The sequence below is a fragment of the Rana temporaria genome, chromosome 1, assembly GCF_905171775.1.
Source record: "Rana temporaria chromosome 1, aRanTem1.1, whole genome shotgun sequence".
In the NCBI taxonomy this organism is placed as follows: Eukaryota; Metazoa; Chordata; class Amphibia; order Anura; family Ranidae; genus Rana; species Rana temporaria.
The window spans coordinates 234,410,291-234,436,726 of NC_053489.1; the positions used below are offsets into that span (position 1 = coordinate 234,410,291).

Below are 26,436 nucleotides of genomic sequence, written 5' to 3' on the forward strand. Positions count from 1 at the left end.
TCGGTTTTCTCGGCAAGAACCAGCAAGAAAACTTTCTTCCCGAGTAAACCGAACGTGTTTACGAGGCTTTCAGGTTTCTCGTCTGGAAATCTGCCCAGAATCTCGACAAGAAAAATAGAGATCCTGCTTTCTATTTTCTCATCGAGATTTTTGTCGGCCTGTTTCCCGACGAGAAACCCGAGCGGCTGTATACTTACCTGTCGCTGTGGAAACCCGCGCATGCTCTAAATGACTTTGACGCATGCACGGTAGCTTTCACGGCATAGGTAGGGTGAAGCTCGTCGTACGCGATGACGTTACCGCATTCTTGCCTTTCAAAAGAACCGCTGTTCTTTTGAAAGAAGTGTGTGTACACTCGGGCGGCAAGAGATTCTTGCCAAGAATCTCGTCAGGAATTTTTTTTTTTTTCCTGACAAGATTCTTGCCCGTGTGTATGAGGCCTAACTGTTATAGATGTACATTTTTTTGGATTGCAGCACAATGCTCAGTTCTACAGTCTAAGGCTTTGTTCACATCTATGCAGGTGTGACGGTGCGTGCGTGGGCTATCCTAAGAACCCTATTACAAGAGCTGTTCAGTCAGGGTCACCTGTCAGTCCAAAGACTTGAATAAAAGCTCCCTGTAAGTCTAGGGGCAGGCAGACGTAAACAGACATGCATCCATTTACATTTGCTTACCTCCAAGACCATGTAGGTCCAGAAAAAAAAATGAAAAAGGTCTGCGTGCTTTTTCAGTTTTTTTTGGATCTAAATGTGAAGGATTGGAGGTAGTCTGATGTACAGTGCCTTGAAAAAGTATTCATACCCCTTGAAATTTTCCACATTTTGTCATGTTACAACTTAAATGTAAATGTATTTTATTGGGATTTTGTGTGATAGACCAACACAAAGTGGCACATAATTGTGAAGTGGAAGGAAAATGATAAATGGTTGTCCAAATTTTTTACAAATAAATATGTGAAAAGTGTGGCGTGCATTTGTATTCAGCCCCCTGAGTCAATACTTTGTAAAACCACCTTTCGCTGCAATTACAGCTGCAAATCTTTTAGGGGATGTCTCTACCAGCTTTGTACATCTAGAGAGTGACATTTATGCCCATTCTTCTTTGCAAAATAGCTCAAGCTCTGTCAGATTGGATGGAGAGCGTCTGAACAGCAATTGTCATGTCTTGGCACAGATTTTCAATTGAATTTATTATTATACAGGATTGATATAGCGCCAACAGTTTACGCAGCGCTTTTCAATATAAAAAGGAAACAATACAGTTATAATACAATAAAATACAAGAGGATTAAGAGGGCCCTGCTCAGAAGAGCTTACAATCTAATAGGGTGGGTCAGGTGGTACAAAAGGTTGTAAATGTGGGGAATGAGCAGATGGAAGTGGTAAAAGATTAGTTGGAGACGTGATAGGTTTCCCTGAAGAGATGAGTTTTCAGGGATCGCCTGAAGGTAGCAAGAGTATGGGATAGCCGGACAGGTTGAGGTAGTGAGTTCCAGAGGATTTAAAGCGGGAGTTCACCCATAAAACATTTTTTTCAAAGAATCCCCTTAGATGGATCCTCGTTTTGTCTAGGGGAATCGGCTAGTTGTTTTAAAATATGAGCTGTACTTACCGTTTTCCAGATGCATCTTCTCCGTCGCTTCCGGGTATAGGTCTTCGGGAGCGGGCGTTCCTTCTTGATTGACAGTCTTCCGAGAGGCTTCCGACGGTCGCATCCATCGCGTCACTAGTATCCGAAAGAAGCAGAACGTCGGTGCGGCTCTATACTGCGCCTGTGCACCGACGTTCGGCTTCTTTCGGAAAATCGTGACGCGATGGATGCGACCGTCGGAAGCCTCTCGGAAGACTGTCAATCAAAATAGGAACGCCCAGTCCCGCAGCCCATACCCGGAAGCGGCGGAGAAGATGCATCTCGTAAACGGTAAGTACAGCTCATATTTTAAAACAACTAGCCGATTCCCCTAAACAAAATGAGCATGAAGCTAAGGGAAAAAATTGTTATGTACGGGTGAACCCCCGCTTTAAGTCTGGACTTTGACTGGGCCATTCTAGCACATGCATATGCTTTGATCTAAACCATTCCATTGTAGCTCTGGCTGTATGTTTAGGGTCGTTGTCCTGCTGGAAGGTGAACCTCTGCCCCAGTCTCAAATCTTTTGCAGACTCTAATGCCGCGTACACATGATCGGTTTGTCTGATGAAAACGGTCCGTTTTCATCAGACGAACCGATCGTTCGTGGGCCCCATCGGTTTTTTATCCATCGGTGAAAAAACTAGGAACTTATTTTTGATCGTCTGTGGGTACGTCCATCGGTTAAAAACCTGTGCATGCTCAGAATCAAGTCGACGCATGCTCGGAAGCATTGAACTTCATTTTTCTCAGCACATCATTGTGTTTTACGTCACCGCGTTCTGAAACGATCGTTTTTTTAACCGATGGTGTGTAGGCACGACTGATGAAAGTCAGCTTCATCGGATATCTGATGAAAAAATCCATCAGACCGTTTTCATCGGATGAAACGATTGTGTGTACAGGGCATAACAGATTTTCTTCGAAGGTTGCCCTGTATTTGGCCCCATCCATCTTCCCATCAACTCTGACCAGCTTCCCTGTCCCTGCTGAAGAAAGGCATACCCACAACATGATGCTGCCACTACCATGTTTTATGGTGGGGGTGGTGTGTAGTGTTAGTTCTCTGCAACACATAGCATTTTTCTTTTAGACCAAAAAGTTTAATTTTGGTCTCATCGGACCAGAGAATGTTTGCTGTGTATCCCAAATGGCAAACTGCAAACAGGACTTCTTATGTGTGTCTTTCAACAATGGCTTTCTTCTTGCCACTCTTTCATACAGGCCAGATTTGTGGAGTGCACGACTAATAGTTGTCCTGTGGACAGATTCTCCCACCTGAGCTGTGGATCTCTGCAGCTCCTCTAGAGCTACCATGGGTCACTTGGCTGCTTCTCTGATTAATTCTTTCCTTGCCCGACCTGTCAGTTTAGGTGGACCACCATAACTTGGTAGATTGGCAGTTGTGCCATACTCTTTACATTTTCGGATGATGGATTGAACAGTGTTCTGTGAGAGGTTCAAAGCTTGGGATATATTTTTATACCCTAACCCTGCTTTAAACTTCTCCACAACTTTATCCCTGACCGGTCTGGTGTGTTCCTTGGCCTTCATGATGCTGTTTGTTCACTAAGGTTCTCTAACAAACCTCCGAGGGCTTCACAGAACTGAGATTAAATTACACACAGGTTGACTCTATTTACTAAATTAGGTGACTTCTAAAGGCAATTGTTTACACTAGATATTAGAGTAAACAGGGCTGAATACAAATGCACACTTTTCACATATTTATTTGTAAAAAAAGTTCGAAACCCATTTATCATTTGCCTTCCACTTTACAATTATGTGCCACTTTGTGTTGGTCTATCACCTAAAAACCCAATACATTTAAATTGTTGGTTGCAACATGACAAAATGTGGAAAATATCAAGGGGTATGAACAGGGCTGGACTGGGACAGAAATTTGGCCCTGGACTTCATCCACACTGGCCCACTTTGACAGGTCTCTCCCATGGCGGCCGGACAACTCCCGCACCCCCCCCCCTGGCCACCCGCACCCCCTCTCCCCCTTCACTAGCCACTAGCTGTTCTACTTTATTAGAGTAGAACGGCTGGTACTGGTACTCTTATAGGCAGTACCAGTGGGGAAGATAGACATTATTTCACCCGGGGCAAAGAATCAGTTCGGTGCCCCCTTATGGGACAAGATTAGGCAGAAGTGAGAAACTCCCAGGCCATAGCTGTTGAGTCAGCTGTCTGTCCCCTCCCCCCATGCTCCTCTGTCATCCCCCCTGCTTCTTTGTTCCCCCAGGTGAGCGCTGCGGGGAGGGAGAGACAGGAGTGGAGGGGGGCAGCAGTCCGCTGTCACTGAAGCCGGCCCACTGAGCCATCGGCCCACCGGGAAACTCCCTGTGGTCCCAATGGCCAGTCTATCCTTGGGTATGAATATTTTTCCATACCCCTTGATATTTTCCACAAAGCACTGTAAATGGAAGCAAGTCCATTTACTTTCAGTTGCCAATAGGTCAAATACGGGTCCAGAAAGCTCTGGTTTTTATATATGGATCTTAAAAATTTAATGGACGCAGATGCAACAAAAGTGACATTCGCCCCATTCTGCTCCAAACCAGCAGGGAGCCTGTTTATGGATCCCCTGCTTAGCATAACAGACAGCATCTGTGTGAAAGAGGCCATAGATGGAAATGCTGCTCCCCAAATATAACACACAACTAGTAAGCATTGTCACCCCAGGATAGAAAGTGTGTTGCTAGCAGAATAACCTGATGGAAAAACAAGAAAAGAAAAGCCTGACAAAAGAAGATTATTGGAACCACCGTATTTAAAGCTGAGGTATAGGTATGATTTTTTTTCCCTTTTTCGCTCTAGCTCTTCTAATATCATTATTGCTCATTATTGTCCCTTGTGTGGCCTTATACTTGCCACTCATCACATCATATTATCTGGGCAGAATAAAGTAATTTATGGGCAGTGTTAAAGTTATCCAAGAGTGGAGAGTGTTACCTGTTTGATTCAAATACTTCAAAGCCATAAATATCTAAAAGTCCAATAACAGTTTTCTTAGGTGGCTCCTGTTAAACAGTACAAGTTTAAAGACGTTAGTATTACAGTCAGTCTTTATTACAGATTAACAAACAAACAGAATAATGAAAACTTCTCACATGTATTCATGAAAATAAGGGGCTTTTGACATGCATTGGCTAAGTCCCTGGTGCTCAACGGGCCACATGGTCTGATACAGTAGTTCTGAAGCACAGGGTTGTTTATATTCACACAGGAGCCATTGTCTGCTATCCTGTAGCCTTAGGCTCCTTTCACACAGGCGGACTCCGTCGCTACGGAGTCCACCAGCTCCCGCCAGCTCAGCGGGGGGTCTGTCCGCTGATCTCCACTGAGCCGGCGGATGACAAGCCCCTCTCTGCTTACTGAGCGGGGAGGGGCTTGTGCAGCGCTGCTGTCTCCTATGGAGCGATCTGATGAAAACGAACAGCATGTCCAATTTCATCAGATCTTACCTGATCCGATCCGCCATGGACGGATGGGGATGTATCGCCATACGTCTGATTTTGGCGGATCGGATCGGGTCGGATGTCAGCGGACATGTCTCTGCTGACATCCGACGCTCCATAGGACTGCATGTAGCGGCCGTTCAGGTCCGCCGTCAAAACTGACAGGTGGAACTGAACGATCCGATCGTGTGAAAGGGGCCTCCTTAGTATAAACAAAACCACAGACTTGTCAGTACAGGAGCTTTTACAGATAGGGACTTGCTCATGTATAACTAATCACAAGTGAAGAAGTTGGCACTCGGAATGGCATCCAACAATGGTTATCCTTTATTGCAAAAACATCAAAAACAACCAACGCATTTCGTCCATCATGCCTTACTCATGGCCGAAGTAAAATTACATTACAAACATTCAAATAGTAAATTAAGTGGTGAGTTAATCAGGTGAGTTAAAATGCAAAACCTGAAATGGAATAAAATCAAATAGACAAAACATTAAAAAGACTAGGCCAGTGCGTAAAGCCTCAGAGCATATAGCAGTGGTTATCTCCAACAGTTTTTTCAAAATCAAAATAGAGGGCAGGTTTCCTGAACAATATTTGTGACCAAAGCTGTCTTAATGCAGGGACGGCACTGCCCAGGGGCCCCAAGTGCATAGGGGGCCCATGGTAATCTTGCATTACATTGTACTTGCCAGCTATTCTGGATTTGCTGGGACAGTCACACTTTTATTCAGTTATCTCAGGATAGTCGAGTCCCAGGCAGCATCCTGGAACCTGTACTGTGCCTTCATGATCCCAGTATTGTGCCCTACTAACCCCCCTGTACTATGCCCTTTGTGTTGATTAGTCTCTGATTTATGGCATGTTTTCTTATTGCTTAAAATCGATTTTTATTGAAAGTACTAATAAATATACATTTAATTCTAATAACTATTTATACTTTAATTCTTGAGAGTAGGTGCATAAAATTGGGGCAGTCTCATAGGGGTTGCAATGCATTATTTTTCCCAGGGGCCCATAATACTATTAAGGCGGCCCTGTTTGTGACATTAGATAATGAATAGCCCAGTCGAATAGATCGGATGAGTATGGGAACTCCCTTTAGTGGAGCAGTATATAAATGTATTGGATATTAAAAAAAAAGGCAACTTATACAAAACTGTACAGTGGAACCTCGGTTTAAGAGTAACTTGGTTTGAGAGCATTTTGATTTCCAAGCAACTTTTGTTTTAAAATTCTGACTCGGTGTTGACTCACAAGACAAGCAGAACTCAAGCTAAATAGGCTTGCAGTACCTCATTTGGCCTGAGGTACGGGGGCACAGAAGCCGAACATTGGCCTGCAGTACCTCATTTGGCCTGAGGTACGGGGGCGCAGAAGCCGAACATTGGCCTGCAGTACCTCATTTGGCCTGAGGTACGGGGGCGCAGGAAACGAGCCGAAGTGTCCTCGGGCCGTTTCGGCCGTCTCTGGCCCCCCCCCACCTCTGGCATTCGGAATTGCATGCCATTCAAGTCAATGCGGAACAAATTATTTTAGTTTCCATTGACTTCAATGGGAAAACTCGCTTTGATATGCGAGTACTTTGAATTACGAGCATACTCCTGAAATGGATTATGCTCGTAATCCGAGGTTCAACTGTATATAAAAAGGAAAATATCCACATCCTAACTAAAATTCATACCCTGAGGGATGCAAGTTTGCATTTTATGTATCCAATACACCTCACACTCAAAAAGTCTATGATATCTATCCCCTCTTCTATCTGCAGGCAGCACTCTCTCTATGCCGCAGAAAGAAAAGGTGGACATATCTCCTTTATGTATGTCTCTACAGTGTTTAGACACGTTAGAGAAATTTTTGGCATTGTGGTTCAGTGAATAGGAGGTGATGAACAGTAATGTTCAAAAATACACGATTGCAAAGTCTTATAGTGCAGCCTACATACCAGGGCTGGACTGGGGCAAAAATTTGGCCCTGGACTTCATCCAGACTGGCCCACTTTGACAGGTCTCTCCCATGGCGGCCGGACAACTCCCCCCCCCCCCCCCCGGCCACCCAAGCCCCCTCTCCCCCTTCACTAGCCACTAGCCATTCTACTTTATTAGAGTAGAATGGCTGGTACTGGTACTCTTACAGGCAGTACCAGTGGGGAAGCTAGACATTATTTTACCCGGGGCAAAGAATCAGTTTGGTGCCCCCCCCCTTATTGGACAAGATTAGGCAGAAGTGAGAAACTCCCAGGCTATAGCTGTTGAGTCAGCTGTCTGTCCCCTCCCCCATGCTCCTCTGTAGTCCCCCCTGCTTCTTTGTCCTCCCAGGTGAGCACTGCAGGGAGAGGAGGTGAGCACTGCGGGAAGGGAGAGACCGAGAAGCAGAGGGGGGCGGCGGTCCGCTGTCACTGAAGCCGGCCCACTGAGCCATCGGCCCACCGGGAAACTCCCTGTAGTCCCAATGGCCAGTCCATTCCTGCTACATACTGTACTTTGCAAGCCCCACATTGTGTTAAATACTTTGGCACTATTTACTAAAAAAAAATATGAAAAAAATATATTAATAAAAATAAAAAAATGCTTAGTTTAATGCCACTCTGACCAATAGTTTAACTCACTATTGTAATATCTGCAGAAAGGTGAAAAAGGCAAATATGTTATAGATTCTGCAAATTGATAAAAAAAAAAAAAAAGGGATCTAATTTCCACCCCTAACCTGGTGTAATTCATTGTATTTTTGAACTGCACATGCTTTACTAGATTATAAACAAGAAGATTATAAAAAGAAAATTAGTTTACCTTATTTGCAAGTGACCCATTGATTTTGTTGACAAGCCAGTTAAAGGATCTTCCATACATAGCTTTGGCAAGGGCATCTCTGGCATAATATGCCAATTCTAAATTGAGAGGACTCAGAACCTGCATATAAAAACATGTGCAGAATTGAATAACCTAATTTTAGTAAAAAAAAACAAAAACACGATTGTCAAATTTCAGTAGCCTCAGCCTTGGCTGTAATAAAAAAATAAATACAATTACGCTACATTAGCACGGGTGATTAGTCCGGTGAAAATTTCAGCAGCAGCAGGAACTTTCTGATTCCTGCTTCTGCTGTGAGCAGCTAGCTGTGGCCACCAAGCCTGTATAATGACAGGTCACTGGTGGCCACAACTATTTGCAGCTGTCTGCACTTTGGCAACATATGAACAAGAAACAAGCCTATTCAAAATGCACAGTGTGTAAGATGATATAAAACAGACATTGAAACCAATATTATATCAAAAATATAAATCAAAAGTCCAAAGTAGTGAAGTGGGTAATGATTTTGAAAAGTGAAGGAAAGTGCACTGAAAATATCTTCTTCCACCAAAAGGGGACACCCAGGTAGTGAGATGTAGTCTCCTTACCGAATCCCCTGACCGTTGGAACATCGGTCAGTAAGGCACAGAGATGATTATAGTCTTCCCAATCAGACTTTCTCCAGCAGGTGGCTGAAAGGGCAGGTCCTCAGCAACAGTCCCCAGCACATGGGATATGAAGGCTCATAAATAGTGGAAAAATGAACAAAAACACTCCATAGTGAAGTACTGTAGAATCGCGGGTTTAATAAAAGTTGGGTTGCACTTACAATTAAGTTGAGTAAAAATGGCATGGAATAGACGGAAAGCGGCGTTTTCATCCGATCGAATCCTGTCAGCTGATCTCTGTGTGTGTGTATATCTCTTTCGTATACGTGATGACGCTCCACGCAAAATACGGCCGTTCCTACATACGTTTCGTCGTTAATGACGTCGTCGGGGATAGGCCAATGGTGTATGCGTCATCTCAAGGGCCTTATATAGTGCATAGACACCATCTTAACTAGTGGCAATAACTAAGGGCAAAAGGAAAGGACATGGAACACACTGGAGGGGGTCTAAGTAAAGTAAATAGATGCTGATGGAAAGTGGATTGAAAGCAGATGACTGCCATCTTGTGGTAAAAAAGGAGAAGAGTCACACAACATTAGGAGCCAGTATTAGGAAATGAAGGGAAAAACACTGCATTAAACATATTAATGGAATAAAAAATATATATAAAAAATATATATAATAAATATATAAATATATATAAAATTTCCCTATATATATATATATATATATATATATATATATATATATATATATATATAAATATATATATGACAAATAAAACCAATATAAAAGAAGATTGAATTAACAATCAGATACAGCAATAAAGTTATATTCTCAATATAAGTTATAAAAGTCATAACAATTCCCTATTACAATTAGTCAAAAAAAAGGAATTGAGTGAAAAATAAAATAAAAAGTAATAAAAAATAACAATAAAAATTTGAATTAGAACAATGGGGGGAAACTACGCATTACTGAGAAAGCAATTAATATCCCACTCTACGTTCAACCCAAAAGGGACAAAACTCTTCATATTAAAAATCCACTGTGTCTCTAACCTGGATATGGAACGCACTTTATTCGTACCCCTCCAAGGGGCATTTAACTTTTCAATGGGGAGAAAGAGGGTCCCGTTAATTTGTTTATTATGGTATTTCGCATAGTGCTTTGACAAATTGTGTTTGGGAAAACCTCGTCTAACGTTACCAACGTGGTAACGTTAGACGAGGTTTTCCCACACAATTTGTAATGCGTAGTTTCCCCCCATTGTTCTAATTCAAATTTTTATTGTTGTTTTTTATTATTTTTTTATTTTATTTTTCACTCAATTCCTTTATTTTGACTAATTCTAATAGGGAATTGTTATGGCTTTTATAACTTGTATTGAGAATATAACTTTATTGCTGTATCTGATTGTTAATTCAATCTTCTTTTATATGGGTTGTATTTGTCTTATATATATATATATATATATATATATATATATATATATATATAGGGAAATTTTATATATATTTATATATATTTTTTTATATATTTTTTATTCCATTAATACGTGTAATGCAGTGTTTTTCCCTTCCTTTCCTAATGCTGGCTCCTAATGTTGTGTGACTCTTCTCCTTTTTTACCACAAGATGGCAGTCATCTGCTTTCAATCCACTTTCCATCAGCGTCTATTTACTTTACTTAAACGCCCTCCAGTGTGTTCCATGTCCTTTCCTTTTGCCCTTAGTTATTGCCACTAGTTAAGATGGTGTCTATGCACTATATAAGGCCCTTGTGATGACGCATACACCATTGGCCTATCCCCGACGACGTCATTTACGACGAAACGTACGTAGGAACGGCCGGATTTTGCGTGGAACGTCATCACGTATACGAAAGAGATACACACACACATGGAGACCAGCTGACAGGATTCGATCGGATGAAAACGCTGCTTTCCGTCTATTCCATGCCATTTTAACTCAACTTAATTGTAAGTGCAACCCAACTTTTATTAAACCCGCGATTCTACAGTACTTCACTATGGAGTGTTTTTGTTCATTTTTCCACTATTTATGAGCCTTCATATCCCATGTGCTGGGGACTGTTGGTGAGGACCTGCCCTTTCATCCACCTGCTGGAGAAAGTCTGAGTGAGTGAGTGAGTGAGTGAGAAACTTATATAGCGCAGCACATGCGAACTAAATCGCCTCTGGGCGCTCGTTTGTCCATTTCTCTTTAAAAGAGATGGGTTTTGATCATTCTCCTAAAGGTCAGGTGATTCTCCTCCAACCGAATGCTGGTTGGTAAAGCGTTCCATAGTCTGGGGCCCTGGAGCGCAAATCTTCGTTCTCCCTTGGACTTGTATCTGGCTTTGGGTATCTGGAGTAGATTTTGATTGGTGGATCGCAAAACGCGATTGGTGTTGTGAGCTTTTAGTTTTTCGCATAAATATTGGGGGGCATTTCCTTGAACAAATTTGTGCGTCAGACAGAGTGCTTTGAAAGTAATTCTGTCTTTTACTGGCAACCAATGAAGGGATCTCAGTGAAGGTGAGATTGATTCCCATGGTTTTTTCCCAGTCACCAGTCTAGCAGCCGTATTTTGAACGACTTGCAGACGGGTGATTTGGTACTTAGGGAGTCCGAGGTAAAGGGCATTTGCATAGTCCAGTCTGGAGTTCACAATTGTTCCCACCACGACTGCTATGTCTTCTTTGGGAATGAATGGAATAAGTCTACGTAGTAGGCGCAGCAGATGGTGCGATCCGCTGACTACTGACCCTATTTGTGCGTCCATTGTCATGTAAGTGTCGAAGATGACTCCGAGACTTTTGACTTTGGTGCTAGGGGCGATGATTTGGCCCAGAATGGGCGGGGGTGTGCAAGTTGTTGCCAGTTGATTCTTTCGATTGGCTTGAAACAGGAGAAGTTCTGTTTTCGATCCGTTGAGTTTAAGATAACTCTTTGTCATCCAGTTTTCTATCAAAGAGAGGGAATTCTCTAAACCGAGATGATGATCCTTTTTGTTGCAGATTCGAAAGTACAGTTGTGTATCATCTGCATAAGAGTGGTAAAGTAGCTTTTGGCTACTGATGATTTCAAAGAGAGGGCGGAGGTAGATGTTGAATAGTACCGGCGACAGGGGGGATCCTTGCGGGACCCCGCATGACACTGTGCGTTTTTCAGAAGTGAAAGGTCCCAATTTCACTATTTGTGATCGGTTTTCCAAAAAGGAGGAGAACCAGGATAGATCACATTCCGCGACTCTGGCAACTTCAGCTAGCCGAGTTAGTAGTAGTTTGTGGTCTACCGTGTCGAAAGCTGCGCTTAGGTCCAACAGTACCAGAAGACAAGATTCTCCTTCGTCTGCGGCCTCGAGAACATCATCCCATATTTTAAGCAGTGCTGTTTCTGTCCCGTGACCTGGACGGAAACCCGATTGAAAAGGATCGAGCAAATTATGGGAATCTAGATGCTGTTGCAGCTGTTGTGCCACTACTTTCTCCATTACCTTGGAGAAGACGTTTAGGCCTGTTATGGGGCGACGGTGTTTTGGGTCTTTGGGGTCAAGGGAGGGTTTCTTTAAAATGGGTTTTATTATGCCCTGTTTCAATTGGGAGGGCACCCTGCCTTCCTTGAAGGACTGGTTTATAAGCTGCGTGATAGAAGGTGCCAGGATATTGGCACATTCCTTCAGCAGTTTGGTGGGGCTGATATCATTAGGCGCTGTGCTGTCTCGCAGAGTACCGATGATATTGTTGGTCGCCTCAATGGGGATGGGTTTAAGCGTGAACTTTGTTGCTTGCGGTGAGTTTATGTGGGTATTGGGCGAGTGATTGAGGGGGGTTTAATGGGAGTACGGTTTCGCTGCATGCTTTCACGGATATCTTCAATTTTGTTAACAAAGTAATCCGATAATTCATTGCAAAATTCTTGGGAATCGGAATTGGGGGCTTCAAGACAGACTGGATTCATGGTCTGGGTGACCAGTTTGGCGATTTAGGGCATTGGTGATGGCATTGGAAAAATTTATTTTTTTGGCTTTAAAGATTTCTTTGTGATATTTTTTTGTTATTGCCTTGTAAATGGCGTGGTTTTCCTCTGAAGAGCTTCTTTTCCAGGCGGCTTCCGCTCTTCTGCGCTCTTGCTTCAGCAATGACAGCTGGTCGTTAAACCAGCTGGCGTTGTTTTTTCGGATGCAGGTTTTGCGTTTTGGCGCTACCAAGTCAGCTGACTGTAGTAGAGCTGTGTTGATGGCATCCAGAGTTTCTGTGGCAGTTTGATGTAATTGGATTGTTTTTATTTTTTTCCCTAATGTAGTTTTGAAGAGTTCCGAATGGAGTTTCTTCAGAGATCTGGTCCAGTGCGTTGTCACCGGTTTTAATCTTTTTGTTAAGGGGGCGTTTTTGGTAATTATGAATTTAATTACATGGTGGTCAGTCCATGGTAACGGCTCATTTTTCAGATTGTTTATTTCCAGGTCTTGTCTGAAAATAAGATCGAGCGTATGACCTGACGCATGTGTGGGCCCACTTACTAGTTGTTGCAGCCCTAATCGTTCCAAATGGTCGATGCAGGCGTCAGCAACTGGATCCTGTGTGGAGTTGGCCCAGAGGTTGAAATCCCCGAGCAGCAGAAGATGTTTGCTGTTTAGGGTATAAGTGGAAATGAACTCTGTCAAAGGTGAGAGAAACTGCGATTTTGGACCTGGTGGTCTATAGCAGAGTAGAATATGGACGGTTTCCTGGGGATTGGTTTGCAGTTGCAGAGTGAGAGTTTCCATGAATTGGAGTGGGTTTTGAAGGGCTGGTTTGGTGATCGCGAGGTGAGTCTTGTGGATAACCGCCAGGCCTCCTCCTCTTTGCCCCACTCTGTTTTCAGTTATAATACGATAGTTTTCAGGCACCAGTTCTCCCAGAATGGTGTTACAGTCGGCTGTGAGCCAGCTTTCTGTGATAAAGAGGCAGTCTAAATCGTATTGTATGATGAAATCATGGATTTCTAGTCAGTGTTTTACTGCCGATCTTCTGATTGGGAAGACTATAATCATCCCTGTGCCTTACTTGTCCCTCTCTTTCTCCGATGTAAGTACTACAGAGGGAGGTCATGTGACTGCCCGGCAGACTACAGAGGGAGATCTTGGCCCCTCCCTCTGTAGTACATACATCAGAGGAAGAGAGCAATGGGCGGTCACGTGACCGATGATTAGCGAGGAGAAATAAGGTATTTAGAAAAATTATTTTAAAAAAAATGACATACACGGTATACTACATGTTATCCTAGCAGAGGGGCTGGCAGTGATTGTGAGCACTACCTTTACAACCTCTTTAACCTGTGCATTAACTGAAACTTTGTTAAACTCTCAATTTGTAGCTAAAATCTCACAATATTTGAGCATAAAACAATCACGAAAACACAAAATACAAACATATAGTTAGTAAAGGGTCAAGGCCTGGGTTTAAATGCCTTTTATTTACCAATGTTATTATCTATATTTTTCTAGAGGCTTTCAGGGTTAATCATCATAGGCCCCTTTCACACGGGGCAGATCTGCTCAGCGGACTCCGCTAGCTCAGCGGGGGAACGCTCCGTTGTTTCCTGCTGAGCAGGAGGAATGACAGGTCCGTCTTTTTTTTTTTAAAGGTAAATTTTTGACAGGTCCCTCTTTACTCACTGTGCAGGGATGGACCTGTCAGAGCCCTGCTGTTCTCTATGGGAAGATCGAATGAAAATGGACAGCATGTCCATTTTTCATCTGATTCCATCTGATCCACTAGACGGATGGCAAACGTATCGCCATCCATCTGTTTTCAGCGGATCTTGTCGTATCGGATAGCAGGCGGGTGACACGCAGAAACATCTCCGCTGACATCCGCCTGCCCATACAGGTCAATTTGTGGCCTGCTCAGATCCGCCTGAAAAACGGACAGGCACATCTTTGCGGGCCGATTGCGTGAAAGGGGCCATAAGATAAATGACATTGTGGTTGATTTACTAAAACTGGAGAGTGTAAAATCAGGTGCAGCTCTGCATAGAAATCAATCAGCTTCCATTTTTTTTTTTTTTTTGTCAAAGCTTAAAGTGGAAGTAAACCCATCCATAAAGCAGTTTCATTTCCCAGTTTGGTTGTGGTCTCAACCAAACTGTCAAACCATCCAATGGCTGGTGTCATAGCTGATCACATGTGCAGCATTTTAGCAGTTGTAGATTAAACAGAGGCAAAGATGGCAGCTTCCTTGCCTGAAAACAATAGGAGGGTCTACTTACACTTTAATTGAAAAAGTTGAAGGTGGAAGCAGCACCAGATTTTGCACCCTCCCATTTTAGTAAATCAACCCCTTTGTTAAATGTTGTTTACCCACACTATTTTTGTATTTATCACACAAAAAAAGACATACCTGTTCTGACCTTGCCTCAATCTTTTTATGTGTTAATGCTTCTTGTAAAATAGACAGGGGAACCCCAAGAAGCTGTGTAAAGAAACCCAATAAAGTGTTATGTAATACAAGATGCTTTTGTTTTTTTTAGAGACACCATTAGCACAGTCACCTTACAAATGCATAATGCATGTTGTTGTTTATTACATACATTCCATGCAATTATTGGAAATCTCAGTTAAGCAAAAATTATGTTAGAATGTAATCTGTACTAAACATTGGAATAGTAATAATGAGATACAAGCACAGATACTGTATGAGGTGTGTTGTAGATTACTTTTGCAGCCTTCGAAGGAAGTTGGTACATTGGACTGATGAATAAATACTGATGCGCTCGTATTAACTCATGTACAATGTGAATCGTACATATACAATCAAGCAAAAAAAACCTGGTGCAGAAACTCTTAAAATATGTGAGTAGATCATGAAAAAGTCCTGATGATTGAATCAGCCAGTCTGCAGTGATCCTTCCCTAATTGCCAAGCTCTCACTTCAATGCGATCAGGTTACAACAACCTCCAGCAGCGATCAGATGTTTCCAGTTTCATTCAGTCACATGCAAAAGAGGAGGAAAGGAAACATAGCGCAATATTGTACCATATAGATGTGGATTAGACATTTGCACAGAATTTTTTTCGTTTTTTTTTTGTTCTGTTTCGTATCGTTCCGTAGGTTTGTTTCCGTTCGTTTTCCGTAAGACGCCCGTTTTCCTGTTCGTTCCCGTTCTTTTTTCGTACGATGAGATTTTTTCGTATTCCGATCGTTTCGTATTTTTTTTACTGTTTTATTTTCGTACATGCGGGATGGTTCGTTATTCTGTTTAATTCATGTTCGTTACTTGTTAGACAATAATTTTCGTGAATTTTCGTCAATGATTTGCATTCTGTGTTTTGGATTCCTTTTTCTGTTCGTGTTTTCGGTCGTGTGTTCGTGTGACATCTATGACAATTTGTTGTGGATGTCATGTGGGCATGCGACTGAAGATACGAACAGAAAAAGGATTTTCGTCATTTTGTACTTTTGTAAATATATCGCGGGATTCGCGGCACTTTCAACACGCGGCTCATCCATATTAACGATTGTTAAGCCCCATACACTTGGTCAGACTTTTTTAACAACAAACATAAAAACAATCGTTTTCCGTTCGTTCTCCGAAAATGTGTTAGTTTTTAAACTCCATCAGAAAACCATTTTTGGGTTCAAAAGTCTGGCCAACTGATCTCCCTTCAGATGAAAATCCACAGAAAAGTTTATTTGGCTTTACTGTACTACTCAGCACAAAAGAGAAGCTGCTAACTGCACTCACTGCCCATTCAAAAAAACGAAAATTACATCTGTGGCAAGGGATTTGCATTCTGTGTTTTGGGTCCCTTTTTCTTTTGGTGTTTTCGGTCGTGTGTTCATGAGACATCTGTGGCAAAAGATTTGCATTCTGTTGAATCCAAAATACGAACAGAAAAAAGGAATTCAAAATACAGGGTGTATGTCTTTTGTTGTGGATGTCATATGAGCATACGACTGAGGGTGCGAACATAGAAGGGATTCAAACAAGATACAGAGTGCAAATCTTTTGTTGTGGATGTCATGTGAACATACGGCTGAGGATACGAACAGAGAGGGGATTCAAACAGGATACAGAATGCAAATCTTTTGTTGTAGGTGTCATGTGGACATGCAGCTGAGGATACGAGCAGAGAGGGGATTCAAACAAGATACAGAGTGCAAATCTTTTGTTGTGGATGTCATGTGGACATGCAGCTGAGGATACGAGCAGAGAGGGGATTCAAACAAGATACAGAATGCAAATCTTTTGTTGTAGGTGTCATGTGGACATGCGGCTGAGGATATGAGCAGAGAGGGGATTCAAACAGGATACAGAATGCAAATCTTTTGTTATAGATGTAATTTTCGTTCTTTTGCCGTTTTCGTTTTGTCGTATTTTCGTCAGATCGTTCGTTCGTATTTGCGGTTGTTCGTTATGCGACTCATTCGTAATCCCGTCGTTTTCGTATTTTGGTGCTTTAATTTTTTCGTATGTACACATTATTCTGCGGGTACGAAAATGAACATTTTCGTACGAAAATAACATTCGTACGAACGGGAATGCACATATCTAATGTGGATAAAGGCTGCACTTAGTGCACTCACGTATCCTCGCTTATGTTATAGACAGGGTATGTTGTCGCTCAGTTTAAGTGAACTCCTCACTCGGGATAGACATCCGATGGTCTGTCACTGTAGGCTCCTCCCCCACATGTATCGTCACTCGTCACGTGACTTAGTCATGGGTATTAGTCAGCAGCCCGAGGACGCAATATACCTTGCGAAACGCGTAGAGGCTGCTGACATCTACTGGACCATGGCGCTGATAGCAAGATAGGTGTAGGGGGAACACGAGAGGAACGACTTTTATCCTTCATATATTTGCATACACGGCTGAGGAGAAGCTTGGTGCCGGCATATGGGCACAATAAAATGTGAGTGCAATACCTGCTTTTACATTTTAACAAATAAATATTTTTTTACATACTACACTATGAGGGGCACTCTTTCTCTGTGAGCTTTTGTAGAAAAAGAGAGACCATACTAGTATACCCAAGGCACCTGGCAGTTATTGGAAACGCATAAGAGGAGTGGTTATCCCGGGAATGAACCAGAGGCATTTATTAAATGAGATCTGGTGAGTGGCCATTTTGTACGGTGATGGGACTATCACAGAAGTGGTGATATCACCTTGTGTTTTAACGTCTAACAGGAGAAGCAATAATCATTTTATGAGCAATTGGTCATCATATTGGGACTCTAAAGGGAAGAGGATCAACCTAGAAATCCTCCACATAATTGTCATTTTCTTCACATATACATTATATATTTTGTTGTGGTTATTGCAAAAGTTGTTTGTTTTTGTGGTAAGGATTCCCTAAATTTGATATAGAGGAATGTACGTTTTTAAGAGCACTATTCAATACGTATATGGCACAGATATTGCACAGATATGTATGTGTTTTCTACATTTTTCTGAGTAGAATATTTGTATATAAGCACTTGGTACACATTTATATATCCACATATATTCGGTGGTTTGTCAATAGAGGTGATAGGTATTGGGGCTAATAATTGTAAATAGTACCCATAAGTAGGTGGATTTAGATTAACCACCAGGGTAGCGCAATCCACACACCACACTCAATTCCACGTTCCACTCTGGAATACACGCCAACTGCTTGCCAGAAACACCAGCATCCTGTATTGGGTAGCAGCCAGAACGCATACTTAACCTAGGCTCTGGGAAGATGCAAATACTGTAGGCAGGGCAGCCTGAAAGCAGTTGAAGTGGCTCATTTTATCTGAAGTGCCGATAGAACAATTCTCTATTACAGAATAACTACATTTATTATATTGATTGTTGTGTTAATAGAACAATATTCATATTTATAATAGTATAGATAAATAAATAGGCACATGAACGGGTATGAGGACGGTGCACCTTCTGGATTAATAGGCAGTTGTTCAGCATATTATGATTATGTCAGAAGGTCAGTGCTAAAATCATAACTCAGTACTTGCACAATATGAATTAATCAGTAATGGAAGATCAACTAATAAAATAAACAAATGTAGTATATATGCTTACAAACAAAATGAAACAAGAGCAGAGGGTAATTAGTCTCATAAATTGATGATCGGAATAAATTATAAAAAGGCTAAGATAAGCCACTAACTAACCAAAAAAAAAAAAAAAATTGAAAATGTTTTAAAAAGCTTGAAATCCCTTTGTTGCCCTTTGGCTTTTCTAAGCATGTTTTGGTTGTTTTATTATTTTTAATAATTAAAAAAGGCAATGCACAAGGTTATTGGCCCTATTTTTATTTTTTATTTTTATTATCCCGAACACTTATTTAAAAGAATAAATTCTAGGTAAATACAATGTATTGCATGCACTGTGAATACCTTAGAAATCCATCGAATCTGTGTGCCGTCCTTGATTATGGCATGCCCATGGCTGTCCTCCTCATACTTTACGTTACCTAAGTGCAGGACACTGGCCACTAATCCAAAAAGATTCTAGAATAGGAAGCAAAAGAGAAAAAAAATACATTTATCATGGCTTAGTTGCATTGAAATAAATGTGTTCTGAACTAGCGGAATTTAATAAATTTGGACATTAGATATATCTATCTCTATTCTATATCTAGACAACACATTACATTTGCCACTTTCTCTTATTTGGTGAATTGTATAGTTCAGTTGTAGGATTAAATATACAGTGGAAAGAAAGTCTACACACCCTTTAAAAATGCCAGTTTTTTGAGATGTAAAATAATCAGATCATGAAAAAGCACTTCAGAATTTTTCCATCTTTAATGGGTACAACATCTCCATAAGAGCCACTGCAACTGGGCAGTCCGGTTTCCCCACTTAATTCACACACAGCCAGGCACACAATATTTTCTTCTCAATTTCTGGTGCAATAAAACAGTCTAGGGGTATATTTTGTACTGTATTTGATGAGTAAAACGTGGATAGGTATGGGGGGGGGGGGGGTGGGATACCCAAGAACTGAAGTAACTGAGAACACTTCTCACTATGCTGGCAGGGAACTTCCTCAAAGTCACTACTTGCTAAGCGAAGGGCTTTTGACTTGTCTCTGTGTAACTGGTAGCTATATACAGTCTCTAGGGCACAGGACTCATGGGCCAGTACTCAAAAGCCTCAGGGTCATCAGCTGTCAACCTTCTGAATGATTTTAGAGGATAGGCCCCCAGCCTTAGCTAAGGCTGGGACCTTAAAGTGGAGGTTCACCCTATAAAAAAATTCTAACACTGCATCCAGCCCAGTTGATTGACATGCCAAACGATGGCGCACACAACGCGTCACGACTTCCTGAAGGAAGCTTGGGTCGGCTCGGCTCTATTCGGCGCCTGCGCACCGGTCAGTGTCATTTTATATGCACAACTGGGCTGGATGCAGTGTTAGAATTTTTTTATAGGGTGAACCTCCACTTTAATGAAGTCCACACAGCTTCTCTGTAAAATGCCTAGAGGGACAGAGCCTCTCAGGCGGGGGACTCCTCTGACAGAGCTCGCCCAGGATCCAAAGACCTGTTCTGTTGCTTCAGATTTATTAAGGGCTGTATGACTACCTTCTGGATTGCCAGGGTTTCCATAAATATTTAAGCTGTTCTCCCATTCTTCCTCCCACTGTAATTCTAGAATATTCCAGAATGCAGGGGGAAGCAGACAGGCAATTAACCTGTGTAACACGGAGCAGGATAGAGCAATCAACCCCTGCTCCTCTGCAATCTGCACTAACTAGAAGGGTGCTAAAAATATGACCTATACTCTGTGCAGTTCGATTAAAGACAAACTGAAAACTTTAAAGGGGAAAAAATAAATAAAAAAGCTTAAAATAATGTAGTTGCACAAATATGCACACTCTTAAACTAGTACTTTGTTGAAGCACCTTTTCATTTTATGACAGCATTCAGTCTTATGGCGTGGGAGTTCACTGTCGCCGGCTGGTGAGAAGACTGCTCTGGTACTTGCTCAAGCTTAATCACTGTCGTCTCCAGTAAAAAGATGGATGGTCCCTTAGTGGCAATTGTCACAACTGGTTCCCCATCCGGCGCAACCTTCACAACTTGGTTGGACTCCAATCCTGTAGTCCCAACCCTAAGCTGCTTCTCCTGCTCCTGTATAGGCCTTAGGCAGCCTAGCAGCCAGGTGTCCCCAGGATAGGCCTTAGGATTCCAGCCTAGCAGCACGGGACAACATAACACACATCCACCCAGACAGCCGTCCAGGTGGCACAGAACCCCAACCACCTGACTCCACCCAAATAAATAGGCTTTTCCAGCAGGCCAAGGGACTAAAGAAACCCCTGCCTATTGGCTTAGACACCCCATCCATTCATGATCTGTCCTTGCTATGCCCTTGTCGATCTAATGTCACCAACCACAATTCCACCTAGTAACAGAAGAGAAAAGTGCAGCAACTCCAGAATTAGTGAGAAGTCAGTGGATCTCCTAACAATTAGCCAGGACAATAAATTTGTTAGCAACCCTGCCTAAACACCAGAGTGCTACATCTACAACATGAAGAATGATTCAGAATACAATGTTGCCTTTTTGTTTACTGCATCATTGGAAAGAAAGTATTGTGTGTTGTGCATTTTTTAGTACATTTATTAGTGCATAAGTGGGCATACCATGGGTATAGGCTTCTTACCTCTATGTCAGCTTCTGTGAACTCAATAATGGTAAATGCCCTGCGGACTAGCTTCCAGTTGGCTTTGTCACTGATAGAACTTACTTTGGCACACTCTCCCTGGGGGAAAAAGCACAAACATTTCCTGTGATATTTAAAATAAATACCGCTTTACAAAACGCCTGCAGATTCTGTCCTTACCTGAATAAGGTAACTGTAAAGCTCTGGGTTACGCTCTAGACCCAGCCAACGTATAAGATGATCCTCACCTCCCTCTAATAACTGGTAGAAGATGTGAAAATTCCTCTCCCCATTATTCTGATGGACCACCCGAGACTTCTCTATTAAATAACTAAGTATGTGACCTCCAGCTGGTGCTCCCTGGAAATTAAGATACAACACAATGCTTACAAATTCCAAAAAAGTCTTTGCTAATGACAATATTGGTTCAATATACCTAATCCAAGAACAGCAGCAAACTCGGTACAATCAGATTGCACAATATCTGTACAAAATATTAACAACAGCTCTGTAGAGTAAAGATCTACCTAACAATCTGTTTCAATAATATCTATTCAGGCAGGCCCACTCATTGCATTGATGATAAAACTAAAGTGCATTGCAGATTGGAATATTTGTTGCCTATTTTAGGAATTACCTAGATCAAACAACATTTTAGTCCAGTTTCAAACTGAATTGTAACACCACTATGCAATAAACATCTACATTTAAAAAAAATATAAACATTGGTATGAACATATCACATACAAGTACAATAAATTTATAATACTCTCCCAATCCTTCATTACTTAGAGACTCCTGATTATCTTTGCCATACATTTTGAACATTTCATATGTATTCACAATACATATTAAAGTGCACTTGTATCCAGATTATGGACACTAAAGTATTTACAGTACATATTCACATATTTTAAATAGGGATCAAAATATTACTAAACCCAGTAATAAGAAAGTAGTTCATCAGCCCCCCCCCCCCTGCAGTGCCCACAACTTATAAATCATATTTTTTACATAAAAAAACTGCCACTACATACCTTTTTTGGCTGATCTGTATACCATGGTCACGTGATAAACTGCAGGGTCTGCCCAAGTGCTGGGTGTTCAGGTAGAAGGAGATTTCCACTATAGCCATGGTGTTATGGGAGGTCGGAGCAGCCATCAATATTGATGTGACATGCCACCCACCATGTTCTTTTTTAGTTGCTGGACATGGAGAAGGAGGGAGGCACTGGGCTGTCATTTAGGATCTGTATACACACCCACATCTGTGATGTCAATATCATGGGACCTGAAAAGCTCAACTCAAACAGGAAATATTTTCTCCAGCAATAGAGACCAAACTGATCATGTGCAGCTTTACTACTCTGACTGTTTATTATATGGCCTTGCCAAGGGAAACTCTGCAGGAGGGGGAGGATCTGTGAATACAGGATCAAAGAGCCTTTTTACACAATGTAGAAGATTAACCCCTTAAAGCAGAGGTCCACCTGAATTTTTTTTTTTTAAAAGCCAGCAGCTACAAATACTGCAGCGGCTGACTTTTAAAAAATGAACACTTACCTGTCCAGCGCGCCCGCGATGTCGGCAGACGAGACTGAGCAATCGCTCGGTCCTCGGATGCTGCCGCTGCCATGCTCGGTGACGGAATCAGGAAGTGAAGCCTTGCAGCGCGCCATCACTGGTCCCCACTCTCTCCTGGGAACAGTGTGTACGAGGCCTTAGACTGCAGATGGTGCGGCAGTGAAGGAGGGTCATATGACTCAGAAAAGTTTAGGTCCACTTAGAGTATTTTTGCCTTTAAAAACCCTTTTATTTTATGTTGCTTACAGCAGAGGTCGTCAACCCCTGGTCCCCGGCCCACTACCAGGCCGCGGCCCTTCTGCAGACGGGCCGTGGGTGCAGGCTGCCGGCATGAGAGCGCTGGGTGGATGGAAGAAACGAGCGAGCGAGCGGGCAGGCAGAGATGATATCTCTCTCCGCCCCCTGACCTCAAAGCCAGTGCTCTGTCTTAGTGTCGGAGGTGCCGCAGGGAGCAGAGAGATAACATCATCTCATACTGCCCGCCCCGCATCACCGCTCTCCTGCGGCTCCACGCTGTGTGAAAACATTTCCTTGTTCAGCGGAGCAGATTGCCTGTACCCCCCCCCCCCCGAACAGCTAATCAGGAATGGCAGAAGGGTGGAGCCAGAGAGTGATAGCCGAAGGAGTCCCGGACTCTCCCTCTGCCAGGTGAGACCGGCTGCAGCATGAGGAGGGAGACACCCTGCTACATCCAGAGGGGCGATCCCACAGAGATGTGACGTCATCAGTGACAGATGAGCTGTGTGTGGGAGTACAGGGGAAGTGTGCTGGGACTTGTAGTTCACCCCATCAGCTGTCTGCCTGACATACCATAAGGGGCGCTCCACTCACTCCGCATCTGGTGACAGGCAACGTGGCAAGTGACTATCCACATCTGGTGGCAGGCGACAGTGGCAGGTGACACACTCAGGGCTCCCACTGATTCTATGGTGAGTTGAATTATTTAATTTATTACTACAATGTAATAATATAAATAATGCGCTTCAATCATCCTTACACCCTATCAAGCATGGTGTCGTGATGATTGAAGCGCTAACACCAGCCATTGCCCGCGAAAAATCGTGACCCCCCCCCCCCCGGTCCTTGGCACAATTGTCTTCCACGCAGCCAGTCCCGGTGCCAAAAAGGTTGGGGACCACTGGCTTACAGTATGTCTGTTTTTTGATATATGTTCTGAAAATATTTTTTTCATTCTTATCTTTTCGTTTCATTAATACATAATACAAAACTTGTTAAGCTGAATCTCTGAATGCTCGAACAAGAAATTAAAGAGCTTTGCCTCTGTGAAGAAGCTTCCATAGTGTAAAATGTATTACATTCATGCCTGGGCATAAGAACAAACAATACAGACATTAATTTTCTAAAGTTCATAATTGCAACAGCAGATGCTGTGAACAGTGTATGTTTTTGTTAAAACACACAGTGTTAACTATCATGTGTGTGTTAAGGGTTAACCTATCATTTAACCTGCCCCAGTGATGATCACTCTCAGGGCGATTTCACACTGCGTTTTACCTCTCTGGCATCCGTCCATTCCTGACTGCAGTGGGGGGGCAGTGTGGTGCACAATTCAGCATATTACACACAGCTCACTTTTTGGTTTTGTTTTTGTACAAACTTTATTTGAAATGTACAAAAGTACACTTCATTCACTTAATTTGTGTCGCTGCACAACAATGCGATGCATGATGCTGCTCTATAGTGCCATGCGATTCTGTACAGTGCACTAGGATAAAATGCAACCTGTCTGCATTTTAGCACAGCTCTGTACTGTGTTGCAGGGTTAATGGGACACGCAGAAAACAGTTGTTTTCTGAATTTTCTTGAGGTGACAGGCATTTTACAATGCAGTAAAATGCCTGTCACCATACTATGTGTGAGTTCACCCTCAGTCTTTTGGTGCTTAAAGTGAATGTAAACCCACTCTTACAACTTGCACCTACAGGTAAGCCTAGATATGCACTGAGAAGCGCTTCTGGGGCCTTAATCTCAGGTAAGTCATTCATAATGAGCTAGTACGCTCAGCATACGAGCTCATTATGCCTTTCTCTTGCAGGTTTTTTTTTTAGAGGAAAAGAAAATCGGCTTTACTTCCTCTTTAAGCTGTTGTCCCATAAGCTAATGAAAATCTTTGCGCAGGGTGGGGCTCAGTGTTTAATCCAAAAAGGGGTAATTTGGGGGGTATTTTTACTTTCCTGGCTTGTTAGGCCTCGTACACACGACGGGACCTGTCCGATGAAAACGGTCCGCGGACCGTTTTCATCGGACATGTCCGCTGGGATCATTTGGTCTGATGGCTGTACACACCATCAGACCAAATTCCCCGCAGACAGGATACGCGGTGACGTGGCCGCGCCTTGGCCGCGATGATGACGCGGTGACGTGCGCGACCCTGGAAGGTCAATGCTTCCACGCATGCGTCGAATCACTTCGATGCATGCAGGGGGATTCCGGCCCAGCGGACATGTCCGATGAGTCGTACTGACCATCGGACATGTCCGACGGACATGGTTCCAGCGGACATGTTTCTTAGCATGCTAAGAAACATTAGTCCGCTGGAAACCTGTCCGCTAGGCCGGGAATCCGGTCCAGTCGGCCGTACAGACGACCGAACATGTCCGCGGAAACTGGTCCGCAGACCAGTTTCAGCAAACATGTTCGGTCGTGTGTACGAGGCCTAAGTGTCTCAAGAAATGAGATAGGCCATCAGTACATCAGGAGTGATCAATTTTTAATGATTGCCACCATAGCTTGTAGACGCTATAACTTTCACAAAGACCAAATAATATACACTGATTTGGGCTATTTTTACCAAAGATATGCAGCAGTATAACTTTTGGAGAAAATTTAAGAAGAAAAATTACTACAGTAATTTGCAAAATGTTATAACCAAAATGAAGAAAAATATTTTTTTTTTAGGGCTGTTACTGATCAAAATTTTTCTGTTCGATTAATCGTTTTGTTTTTTTTATCGATTAATCGACTAATTTCGATTAATTATAACGTACATACAGATCCAACTACTTTTAGCTGATCTCCTTGCAGGCTGATTCCCAGTGCAGCTACCAACAACTGGAAAAATGGATAGCAGGATACAAAAAACACACATGTAGATGTCCCATGAAGGGAACTATCACAACTCCCAGTGGAAGGTTGTAGAATCCCAGGTTGATAGAGGGAAGTGATAGTGGGAAGTGTAACAGCCCTTGCGTGTGGCAGATAGTAAGGTCCCGTCGGCATGCAGATATGAAGGCACAGCAAAGGAGCCCTTCAGATGGACACGGCAAGCCCCGCCAGTGTCCGTGACATTACTGGATCTCCGACGGAACTCCCTGAAGGCCTAGAAGCCAGCGGAGAGGCGAGAAACAAACAAAAGAATTTTAATCGATCAAAAAAATTTTGATTGATCAAAAAAAATTAAAGATTAATCGATTAATTAAAAGTTAATTTGCACAGCCCTAATTTTTTTACAATATGTTTGGCCTTTGCAAAAACTAAAAAAAACAGTGGTCCAAAGACCTCGACTGTGGAACGCATTACCAACCGATATCCGAACGGAAGAGAATCACCTGGCCTTTAGGAAAGAACTCAAGACCCATCTTTTCTGAAGGCTAAATAGACGGAAATGGATACCAAGCGCCTTGAGGCGTTTAGTTGGCAATTGTAGCGCTATACAAGTTATTCACTCACTCATTC

General features: G+C 42.5%; 1 protein-coding gene across 1 annotated transcript in view; it reads right to left on the reverse strand.

Moving 5' to 3' along the window:
* The window catches only part of MYO1H (myosin IH), a 121,193-nt gene that overhangs the window by 71,130 nt on the left and 23,627 nt on the right, over positions 1-26,436 (reverse strand). The window contains exons 6-11 of the mRNA XM_040358597.1: positions 21,337-21,516; positions 21,157-21,255; positions 18,881-18,994; positions 14,891-14,962; positions 7,893-8,012; positions 4,594-4,661 (exon numbers count right to left, since the gene is read on the reverse strand). Coding sequence (XP_040214531.1) covers positions 4,594-4,661; positions 7,893-8,012; positions 14,891-14,962; positions 18,881-18,994; positions 21,157-21,255; positions 21,337-21,516 — 653 coding nt within the window. The remainder of the gene's footprint in view (positions 1-4,593; positions 4,662-7,892; positions 8,013-14,890; positions 14,963-18,880; positions 18,995-21,156; positions 21,256-21,336; positions 21,517-26,436) is intronic.